Here is a 12417-nt window from a genome sequence, read left to right on the forward strand (position 1 = left end):
TCTTCTTTGGTCACTCTGAACTTCTAGGGTTCACATAACGTTGAGTTTAGAAAAAACATTAATAGAAGGTTGGTTAAATGCAAATGGGAAGCAGATTCCCTTTCTTGACCAGGTTTGTGTTATTCATGGAAAGGCTGATGGCTCCATATTTGTGAATTGTGTGTAGAACCATAAATTACAGTTCTTCTCAAGGTTGCCTTTTGTTGTCAGAACACTTAAGCATAAGTAAAAAATGGTAGGCTTTCCCTGAAAAGAACAAAAAAACCCACTAAATACAATAAATCAGCACTTAAAAAACAACTCTCACCACCAAGGCCATCTCAAATAGGCATATTCTTTTACATGACTGAAGTTGTTTTAAAAAAAAGAATCACTAACAAACAAAAACTTATTGCAGCAAACCCAGGTTGATTTGGATGTTCTTTCTTATCTGATAAATTTGAATGAAAACCAGGCACCCTTGACCAAGAGTAATGTGGCATAGAGCCTGTTGGATAGTGTGGAGTAGAGGAGTAGAGATCAGAATATAAGATGTGATTAGGTACAGTTTTATATGGCAATTAAATTCTGTGCATGTGAAGACGATCAAGTATGATCACAATGCTCTTGAGAATCCCCTAAAATTTCCCATAAAGTACAAATGTAGACCCACTGACTTTCCAGAAGTCTAACGTGGGGCTTCCCGGGTGGCTCAGTGGTGGGGACTCCGCCTGCCGGTGCGGGAGACACATGTTTGACCCCACATGCGGCGGAGCTGCCCAGCCTGTCGCCATATCTGCTGAGCCTGTGCACGAGAGCCTGTGCTCCTCAGCGGGAGAAACCACCCCAGAGAGAAGCCCATGCAGTACAGCTGGAGGGTGGCCCCTGCTCCCTGCAATTGGAGAAACACCCCTGCGGCAGTGAGGACCCAGCACAGCCAGCAATAAACACATAAAATTATTTTTGAAAAAAGTTCAACATGGTCAGTTCTTCCTTTAGCATTGCTTTTCTTTTGTTGAATCACTGATGAGGCATTAGCTATATTCTTTTTTAGTGTCCAAGGGTAGAATAACAGAACTGGAAGAATCAACTTTTCTAGTTCTTGAAACTGATCTTCATTATTTCTGTGAATAAAAATGCCCTTTTTAAAAAAAAAAAACAAACAGATAAATGAGTGGCCTTTGTTTTCCAAAGAAATCCTTGGGTAATAAGGATGTTTGACAGCCCAGTTTTTCTCCTAGAGGCCCATTCTCTTTTACATAGTGTGAAATATAGATACCTCTTCATAGCTGTGATTTCACTGTGTGCTGTCTGATTTCTTCAGTCTCTTTCCTTCTCTCTGCTTCAGGCTCCGACCTCAACTCCTTACGTTTATTTTCTCCTCATCTTTGTTCCCATACTCGCTTGAATTGTACTTGCCCTGTGCTCTGTATTTTTCTTGTTCTACTCAGTAATAGTAGAATAATCTAATTCACATTCAATTATGTGAAGTGTGGTGGCACAAGACCCGGTTTAGGTTTAGGTTAAGTTAACTCTGTGGCCGAGAAAGGCATTTCACTTCTCCAAGCCTCCATTTCCTTCGTTATGAAAAGAAGGTAATACAGAAGGAATTTGTTGTGATCAAGGAGTGGCCAGATGGTGATGGCCTCTTGGGTAAATAAGAATTTCACAATTCTATTATCTGTAGTTGGTGCCTTCTGGAAAAACTTCTCTGAGGAAACGGAGTGAGAGTTGGTGCTCTGAGAAATGCAGGATAGGCAGGCCAGTGCTTCTAAGATCGTCAGTGACAACTTAAAAAAATACTTATTTGGCTGAACAGGTTCTTGGTTGCAGCCCGCAGGGGCTTTGATCTGAATTCACTGTGGCATGTGGGATCTTTTCCGTTGCAGCCTGCAAATTATTTGTTGTGGTGTTTGGGATCTAGTTCCCGAACCAGGGATCGATCTTGGGCCCCCTGTAATGGGAGCTTGGAGTCTTATCCACTGAACCACCAGGGAAGTCCCTCAATAACAACTTTGAAATTTCTCCTCATTTCTATTCAGCTACACTCTCTTTTTTTTACAAGCTCTATAATCACCCTGATTCTATTCTCTCTCTTGATTTGAGGTAAAGAAATATGGGTTGACTCAATATATACAAAACATCTTTTATTGGACACCAGAACTTTTTGACCTACGGTTGTTAAAGAAATAGTGGAAGCAGTTTTTCTGTTTTGACTGGAAAAGCACAGTAGAAATTCTTGTTCTGAATGATCAACAGAAATAAATGTAGAAAACTTACTGAAGGTATTGGTTTATTTCTAGGTAGCATGTTAAATATGTATCCATTTTTTAAAGCATTTATAGATATATTACTGAAGAAATAATAGTCACATGACCTAGTATGGGGTTAGTAGTAAAATTCCAGGTAGCCTGGTCTCCCCGAAAAATAAGAAGTTTTGTGTGTGTCTTAAAAGGAAGATTAAGAAATTAAGAAGGTAAAAGTCAAAAGTTTTGATTAAGTAAAATCTGTTTAAAGTCACATTTATAAATAATGTGATTAGTTGGACTTACTCTGGAAATCGATAGATTGATCTTTTCTTTCTGGGACTCACAAACCTCAGCAAGTATCCTGCAGCAGCAATCTGCAAGAGGTGGTTTTCATCCTTGGCTGCTGCTGTTGATCAGCAGTGCTTGTGACCTACTTTTAAGGGGCTGATAAGGAAGGAGTCCTAGTATGTATATTTAAAGTTACATTTAAAAAGCCTTCCAGTATTTCCATCACTTCATTGTTGTTTCCATGGAAGCGGAACCACTATCAGCAGCAGGAGTCCATTTCAACTGCTAGTTTCCGGTTCTTTTTTCTCTGTTACTATGGTGACTGCCTAGAAAGCGACAGAAATACCAAAAGTTTAAAAAGCAGCAATTTGATTACAAAATAGGGTTTTACCTCTAGCTTTAAATAGGTGTTTTATAGTCTTGACATTTTTGAATTTCAAATTATTTTGTGAGAAATTAATTTTTTTTTCTTTTGAAAAAGTAATATTTTGAAGTTTTATTAGAGGTTAATTACACTGAAGGTTTCCCGGGTGGCACAGTGGTAAAGAATCCTCCTGCCAATGCAGGAGACACAAGAGGTTCAATCCCCAGGTTGGGAAGATCCCCCTGGAGGAGGAAATGGCAACCCACTCCAGTATTCTTGCCTGGGAAATCCCATGGACAGAGGAGCCTGGTGGGCCAAAGTCCATGGGGTCACGAAGAGTTGGACATGATTGAGAGACTGAACAACCATAAAGGAGAGAAGAGGAATTGTAAGGTAAAGGCTGTGAAAGGAAAGATATTTAAGCAAAATTGCAATCCCAGCTTTGTTGGAGTTTTTCTTTGAGGTCTGTGTTCATTCAGGGTTCTTTGGTTTACATGTGATACAATCCACTACCTTAGGATTGGAGGTCCAGCTGAAATCAGAGGCCCCAGTCACAGGAGAGTTTCTCTTTTTGTCTCTCATATTTACGTCTGTCAAGTTCCTTCTTGTCGTCGTTTTTTTTTTTTTCCCTTTGACAGAAACTATGGCTGTTGGCAGTCCCACTCATCTTCTTTCCAGCACCAGTTACACGGAAGACTGGCCCAGTTTGTGTTGGGTCAGCTTCTCCCTTCTCCAGCTGTGGCCAGGAGGGTGGGGTTCTGATTGGCTCTGCTGTAACAGGGAGGCTCACCCTTGGCTAACAAGTAGTGATTGGAGGGGCTGAGATCTGAAATAAGGTAGAAGCTCTCATTCAAACCATGTTAAGGGTCGGTGAACACAACCTGGAATCAATCTGAGGAAGAGGTTCAGAGTTGAAATGACTTTTCGGACACATGACTAATGAGAAGCAGGGCCAGAGTTCAGATAACCAGGGTTTCTGGGATGTAATCTGGAGTACTCTCCACTGTGTGATATTACATTTTGGTTAACAGCTTCATTCAGAAGGTGCATAAGGTGAATTATAAAAACAGTACTGTGTATTATTAAGTGCTTTGATAAAAATGTCATGCACAGTATTGAGTAGTGTTTATGAAAGGAACCTTAGACATCGTATAGTACAGTGGTCTCAAACTTTTTGACTTTGAGCCCTAGAATCCTTTCTTCAGATGAAATGTTATAGTCGAGTATATAAAATGGATAAAAGCGTCAGATCATCCTGCTCTGGAGAGGAGAGATCCAGGAGTGGACCGCCTTCTCTTTGAGATCCTGAGTTCATTAGAAGCCGCTTTGAATACCCTTCCCTTAGGGAAACTGAGAGCCAGACAGGGTAGTGACCCTATTTCAATTTCAGATAATTATATGTTATAAGAAATGACGTTACATTCTTGTGTTCAGTTGTAAGGTGGGTGACAATTTGTTATTAATGAATTAACCATGACATTTGCAAATATTAGAGTTGCCCTGAATACTTTTATTCTCCAGTTTGGTGGTACTTTCACAGCATCTCACATCCATGTCACAGCTCTTACTAAACATCTCTTCCATTTGGTGCTATTTGTTGGGTTGGACAACTGAATACTGTCTGGACTAGCCTAATCTTTTGTCCACAGAGCTTTTTATATCACATTCTTTATATATTGATTCCTCTTACACAATACATCAAGTTCTCTATGTATATTTAAATATGGGATTTTCAGAATGTAGATAAATGCAACTCATCTGGGTAATATTTAGACCTTGGTGATATTAGTAACTTTAATGTCTGTTCCAATTTTGATCTCTCTCGTCTTTTCAATTAGAAATGTGAACAGGTGGTAAATTGGGTAAAAGGAAGTTAATCTTCAGTTTTCGTGAAAGAAAGTTTGCTTTTCACATGTCCTGACTTTTGTTTTCTCCTTTTAGGAGAGTCAAGTCCCACCCGACGAGAAGCTGTGAAGAGAAGAACTGCAGAATACCTCATGCGAGCAGAGAGTCTCTCTAGCCTTTGCGCGAAACCTCAACTTGATGATGTGTCTCAGGTATGTTTTATGTTTCATTTTGCATTTCCTTTTAGCCATTTTTGCTGGTTTTTTTTTTTTTCCCCCTCTTGGTTTTCTTTCAGTTAACTAGGATGTTTGAGAATTTTGGTCTTTGGAATTTCATCAATGATTTTCTTTCTTTTTTTTGTTTTTTAACAAATTTTATTGGAAGAATTTTGATACAGTCATTTATTATTTTTTAAAAATACATCTGAGGTTAAAATATACATGTGAATGTCTTCAGTTAGAGAAAAGCAAAATATACATTATGAGCTTGTTGTGTTGTTCTTAGGCAAATCATAATTGCTGACTCTGGTACATTCAAACCAAATTGCAACATAGTCTTTGACATTTCAACCTAGCCTTGTATTCAGACGTTTATTTAGAATAGTTTTGATGGCATCCTCTTCACCAAAGAAATCAAACCCAGATCAAACTTGGCCATTGTTTAGAAACCATTAAAGACAGGGAGATAAAGTGTTGTAGGGGTGTTTAAAATATACAAGAAAGGATTTGACAATTTTTCATTCACAGTATTTCTGACACAGAAGACCCATTTTATTTATTGATGAGACACACACATGTTGGGGCAAAATATCCCTTGGGCAAATATATCACTGAATTCGCTGCTCTTACAGGAAGAAATGAGACTACTTGGCAAGCTCTTGGCAGGATACCTCTAGTCCAAAATGGCACCTTTATTGAGCCTAATTGATGTGTGACACATGATACATAAAATCAAATATTAAAATTCAAAATAAAGCTTTTTTTTCTCACCAGCAAAAGAGAAGTTTTACATTGGCAGCAGCAATGAAAAGAGATGGAAAATAAGTAAAACCCAAAGAAACAAAGAGAGGCTCTATGAAAATTTAGTATTTAGAGGGGAAAAAGAGAAGATAAAAACTATTTTAGGAATATTAGATCACTTAATGAATACATGTAGTGCTGCTTTTATAGAAGCACCTTCAAGATATACCTTTGAAAGAGTTTTGGATGAAAATATACCTGGGATAAATGAAATAGAATGTTATACACCGGCCCTTAAAGTACTGGATAATAGGAATATGGTGATTTCCTATTTAAAAATTGGGCTATACGAGATATAAAAATTCAAGTGACCCACATTTCACAGTCCAAATTCTACCAAGTTCCTGTCCAACCCAGCATGCAAACTGGAAAACGTCTCTATATTCCCACTATTCCTATATTAAAACGAAGGAGCAGCTTACAAGGTTACTTGAGAAAAAAAAGTCCAAAGTGAATATAGAGTCACTTATTTGTGCAAAAATGCCACAGAAAAGCTGAGATGTCTTCTGTAATAACAGTAAATTACTGGTTTTACCTTACCTGTATATCCACTGCTGTCTGCAACATTTACTCACTGATTCATTTACTGAGCATAGAAGTATAAATTTGTGCTAAATTTAGTGACAGTAGGATACATGAGACATTCTGTTTTCCACCATGATCAAAATTACACATATTAAATTCTCAAAGCCATGGGAAAATTCAAAAGAGTTCAAAGTAAGATATTAAGTTTAAGCATGCTGCTAAGTCACTTCAGTCATGTCCGACTCTGTGCGACCCCGTAGACAGCAGCCCATCAGTCTCCCCCGTCCCTGGGATTCTCCAGGCAAGAACACTGGAGTGGGTTAAGTTTAAGCATAAACTAATACTAATTAGGAAATCTGTTTCTTACTTTTGAAGAGGTGTCTATAAAATGTTCAGTTCAGTTCAGTTCAGTTCAGTTGCTCAGTCGTGCATGACTCTTTGCGACCCCATGGACTGCAGCACACCAGATCTCCCTGTCCATCACCAACTCCCGGAGTTTACTCAAACTCAGGTCCATTGAGTCCGTGATGCATCCAACCATCTCATTCTCTGTCGTCCCCTTCTCCCGCCTTCAGTCTTTCCCAGCATCAGGGTCTTTTCAAGTGAGTCAGTTCTTTCTATCAGGTGGCCAAAGTATTGCAGTTTCAGCTTCAATATCAGTCCTTCCAATGGATACTCAGGACTGATTTCCTTTAGGATGGACTGGTTGGATCTCCTTACAGTCCAAGGGACTCTCAAGACTCTTCTCCAAACCACAGTTCAAAAGCATCCATTCTTTGGTGCTCAGCTTTCTTTAATAGTCCAACTCTCACATCCATACATGACTCCTGGAAAAATCATAGCCTTGACTAGATGGACCTTTGTTGGCAAAGTAATGTCTTTGCTTTTTAATATGCTGTCTAGGTTGGTCTAGGGGCTTCCCTGGTGGCTCAGAGGTTAAAGCGTCCACCTGCAATGCGGGAGCCCTGGTTCGATCCCTGGGTCGGGAAGATCCCCTGGAGGAGGAAATGGCAACCCACTCCAGTATTCTTGCCTAAAGAATCCCATGGACGGAGGAGTCTGGTGGGCTGTAGTCCATGGGGTCACAAAGAGTCGGACACGACTGAGCGACTTCACTTTCTTCACTTTCTAGGTTGGTCATAACTTTGCTTCCAAGGAGTAAGCGTCTTTTAATTTCATAGCTGCAGTCACCATCTGCAGTGATTTTGGAGCCCCCCAAAATAAAGTCTGTCACTGTTTCCACTGTTTCACCATCTATTTGCCATGAAGTGATGGGACCAGATGCCATGATCTGAATGTTGAGCTTTAAGCCAGTCTTTTCACTCTTCTCTTTTACTTTCATCAAGAGGCTCTTTAGTTCTTCTTCACTTTCTGCCATAAGGGTGATATAACCTGCATATCTGAGGTTATTGATTTTTCTCCTGGCAATCTATAAAATGTAAATCAAGTCACATATCTCTCTCTCATGCAGTGCAAAATTATTTGTACTTCTTAGAAGACAACTTCCTACCATCTAAGTTAACATCTCTTGGCCAGGAGTTCAGTTTCTCTTCACTCACGCTGGTACTGACAATGTTGAGTCAGTCCCTTTTATAAAGCAGCTTACTCTGTGAGTGTCAGGAAAACTTTTTTACTTTTTTTTTTTAAACAAAAAGTTCTTAAAAGTGCTTAAAGGAGCTCTGATTGTTCATTTTGGCCTGCACATTGTTAGAAGGTGATAAGCATAGGAGTGGGATACAAAGAAGGAAATGAGTCTAAACAAGGTATATATAGCAACTAGTCCTCTTTATCAATTTTGTCATTTTGATTGTTCATGATTTTGTTTTGCTGTTTTTGTTTACTCACTAATTCGTGTCCGAATCTTGTGACCCCATGGAGCCTGCTAGTCTCCTCTGTCCATAGGATTTCCCCGACAAGAATACTGGAGTGGGTTGCCATTTCCTTTTCCATCAATGATTTTTTAAAAAGTTATTGATGGGAAGAAAAGCATTAAAGCAAACCATCAAAGGTGAAATAAGATGAGACTCACCTTCTCCTTTTTCTTGGCCCTTTGTTCTTTGTTCTGTGCTTTGCTTAGTTGCTCAGTTGTGTCTGACTCTCTGAAACCCCATGGGCTGTAGCCCGCCAGGCTCCTCTGTCTATGGGGATTCTCCTGGCGGGAATTCCATCCCTAATATCTCTGTGTGTAGAATGACAGTAATTTACACTTTATATTTTATTTGAAATTTTAAATTATGATTCTTATAGCATTCACATATAGTTTTATTGATTCATGCTAAAACTAATAATTTAAGCATAAGTCCTACAAGTGGCAGCTATAGATCACCTGGAATTATAAAGGCATAATTCTAACAGGGATACTTGGGTTATTTGGGGCTACCCCTAGTCTTATTAAGAAAGCAGGTGAATGCTTAAAATGTTAGAAGCATTGTGGTTTATCATTATTGTTTTTATGTTACATCTATCTGGATTTGGCATATTTCTGGAAGAAATTTTTTTTTAAATTAAACTAAGGTTTTATTTTTATGATGCAATTTAAGAGTTACATCTTCTAGAGCAAAAGTGTTTCTTAATGTTTCTAAGGCAGGTTTGTCTGCGTCTCAGATCTGTCCCTTGAAGCCATGGAAGATTGGACAAGATACTTAACTCCATCTCTTCGCTTCAGTTTCTACATGTGAATAATGAGGTTAATAGTAATTCCCTGCTAGGTTGTTAGGATTAAATGGGTTAAAAAAGAAATCACGCATGTATGTGGATGCATGCACACACACACTCACATATAAACAATCAAGTGCCTACCTTGTAAAAAGACTGGCTGATAGGCCAAGCTTTTAAGACTAGCTTAATAAGCATTAACCTATTTTTCATCTCCCCTCATATATTTGCTTTATATACCTTTTTGCACATTTATAAATGCTTTTTTTACTTTTTGAAAATTATAAAAGGTTAAAATTTCTAGTTTTAGAAACAGACTGTAATCTTGATTCATCAGACCACTAGAAATTTTTCCGCTGCTTTTCTGAGTCCCTTTCATTTTCTTTGTGACCTTTTAAAACGTACAGTTATCAGAACTATACTTCTTAGTGTAAGAATTTCTGTTGTTAAGCAGTTGGCCATTCTTTTTAGGACAAATTATGTTACAGTTTGGAAGTAATACACTTTTGTTACTTCTTCTAACATAATAAATGTGTTTAAATAATTTACCTGCTGGATCATTTTCAGATTGTTAATGGTTATAATCGTTCTGTTTGCTAATCTTTTTCTGTTTTCTGTCGTTGTTTCAGTTATATTATTTCTTTTACTATTATTATTTCTTTACTGTTGAATTATTCTTTCTAATTTTAAAATTAAAAAATATTTTTATTTAATGAGGTATAATTGACTTAACGATACTATATTTGTTTTAGGTGTACAGCATAGTGATTCAGTATATTTATATATTACAAAACATGCATCATAGTAAGTCTAGTTATCATCTATTACCATATAAAGTTATTACAGTACTATTAGTATTCCTTGTGCTGACTTATTTACTCTAAACTGAAAGTTTTTAGCTCGTAATCTCCCTTACCTATTTCACTCAACTCTCCCCACCTCCCTTCTGGAAACCACCAGTTTGTATCTCTGTGTCTGTTTCTGTTTTGTTATGTTTATACATTTGTTTTTTAGATTCTATATATAAGTGAAATCATATGCTATTTGTCTTTCTTGTCGGAATATCCTCTAAGTCCATGGATGTTGTTGCAAATGACAGGATTGCATTTAAACATTTTTAAATGGAGTATTTCTCTGAAGGTTACTTTGAGTTCAGTTCTTATTTTCTGTGGAGTTGGCAACTACCAGTGTGTATATTCTCCATCTATTTTGGGGGGACATTGATAAACATATTAAATAGGATGGGCCTCTATGAACTCACTTTTTTTTTTTTTTTGACTAAATCCATCTTGTATGTAAATACAGTTGATCTTGAACAACATGGGCTCGGACAGTGTGGGTCTACTTACATGTGAATTTTTTTCAACAGTAGTACTGCAGGATCTGTTGTTGTTCAGTTGCTGAGTTGTGTCTGACTCTGTGACCCCATGGACCATCGCTTACCAGGCTCTTCTGTCCTGCACTGTGTCCTAGAGTTTGCTCCAATTCATGTCCATTGAATTGGTGATGCTATCCAACCATCTCATCCTCTGCCGTCCTCTTCAATATTTCCCAGCATCAGAATCTTTTCCAGTGCCTCATCACTTTGCATCTGGTAGCAAAGTGTTGGAGCTTCAGCATCAGTTCTTCCAATGACTATTCAGGGTTTATTTCTTTTAGGATTGACTAAAGTCTAAGGGTCTCTCAAGAGTTTCTCCAGCACCACTATTTAAAGCATTAAATATCCGATGCTAAGCCTTCTTTATGGTCCAATTCTCACAGCCATACCTGACTACTGGAAAAAACATAGCTTTGACTGTATGGACCTTTGTTGGCAAAGTGATGTCTTTACTTTTTAATATCCTCTCTAGGTTGGTCGTAGTTTTTCTTCCAAGGAGCAAGTGTCTCTTAATTTTGTGGCTGCAGTCACCATCCATAGTGATTTTAGAGCCCAAGAAAATAAAGTCTTTCACTGTTTCCATTTTATTCCCTAGCTACTTGCCATTAAGTGATGGGGCTGGATGCTGTGATCTTAGTTTTTTTAATGTTGAGTTTCAAGCCAGCTCTTTCACTCTCCTCTTTGACCTTCATCAAGAGGCTCATTAATTCCTTTTCATTTTCTGTCATTAGAGTGGTGTCATCTGCATATCTGAGGTTGTTGGTATTTCTCCCGGCAATCTTGAGTCCAGCTTGTGAATCATCCAGCCTGGCATTTCTACTCATCCTTACTCATTCAGACTCCCTATTTATACATTCTCTGTTACAGTTCCCCATAATCACTTCTATAAGGCAATAACTTATTAAGCAAATAAATATATGAAGCCTGCTGTGTAACTTTTGACTTTGAGAAAGGAACCATGATGTTTATCAGTCAGAATTTTCTTTCAGGCATAGTTTTAAATGAAAATAAATCAAAAGAGATTTAGTATAGGGAAGCTGATTGTATTAGATTATATGAATTCATTAGCATCTAAGACTCTGTGTGTATACAGTATCAAACTAGGTATGCATTGGAGTTACACCGACACAGTCTCTGCTCTTGCACACCCTGAAGCAGGGGTTCCCAACCTCTGGGATTTAATGCATGGTGATATGAGATGGAGCCGATGTAATAATAATAGAAATATAGTGCACAGTAAATGTAATGTGCTTGAATCGTCCCCAAACCATCCCCCTTCCACCCCGGTCGATGGAAAAATTGTCTTCCATGAAGCCAGTCCCTAGTGCCAGAAAGGTTTGGGACCACTGCCCTAAAGCATAATTGAGGACCTAATATATGTGCATAATTGAGGTAACAAACGTTAGAATTGTAAGAGCCATGTAGAATAATAAAAACTTGTATCGGCAGGGGTTAAAAAGGGGTACCTAGTGAATTAGATTTGATGTGCTAGGATTTTTGTCCCCAGTTCTTGGGCAATTAAGAGCAAGGTGTTTTTCTTTTAGAGTAAGCATTTACTTTTTATTTTCACTTTTGTATTTTACTATATTAATGTGTGTGTGTGTGTGTGTATGCATGCGTGTGCACACATGTATGCTCAGTTGTGTCTGAAACTCTTTGTGACCCCATGGACCTTCAGGTTCCTCCATTCGTGGAATTTTCCAGGCAACAATACTGAAACGGGTTGCAGTTTCCTCCCCCAGGGGAATCAGAACCCGGGGATTGAACCCACCTCTCCTACCCACCTCTCCTACATTGTTCTATCATTGTGCCACCTGGGAAGCCCTTACTCTTTTAAACCTGGCCCTTATTTAGGTTAGAGACATGCTTGATTTTTTTTTGCCTGAAATTTAATGGAAATGTCTTTTGGAGGTTGTTGATTAGCTTGATGAATTTATTTCTCTTCTTTAACCATATTTGGACCATAGTGTCAAATACTACAGCAAGTGAATTGATATAAATCATTTTTGGCAAATCTTTAATTCTCTGCAGAGCAGATATTTTTCTTTCTTGAACACACAAACAAACATTTGTTTCTAGCCTGGTTGTTAAGAAAATAAAAGAATCTTCCTTTTC

General features: G+C 38.1%; 1 protein-coding gene across 3 annotated transcripts in view; it reads left to right on the forward strand.

The window, feature by feature from the left end:
* The window catches only part of RPS6KC1 (ribosomal protein S6 kinase C1), a 195942-nt gene that overhangs the window by 105430 nt on the left and 78095 nt on the right, over positions 1-12417 (forward strand). For all 3 annotated transcript variants that reach the window (XM_043486363.1, XM_043486364.1, XM_043486365.1), the window contains one exon: positions 4822-4937. In XM_043486363.1, coding sequence (XP_043342298.1) covers positions 4822-4937 — 116 coding nt within the window. The remainder of the gene's footprint in view (positions 1-4821; positions 4938-12417) is intronic.

The sequence above is a fragment of the Cervus canadensis genome, chromosome 13 (genome assembly GCF_019320065.1).
Source record: "Cervus canadensis isolate Bull #8, Minnesota chromosome 13, ASM1932006v1, whole genome shotgun sequence".
Taxonomy (NCBI): Eukaryota; Metazoa; Chordata; class Mammalia; order Artiodactyla; family Cervidae; genus Cervus; species Cervus canadensis.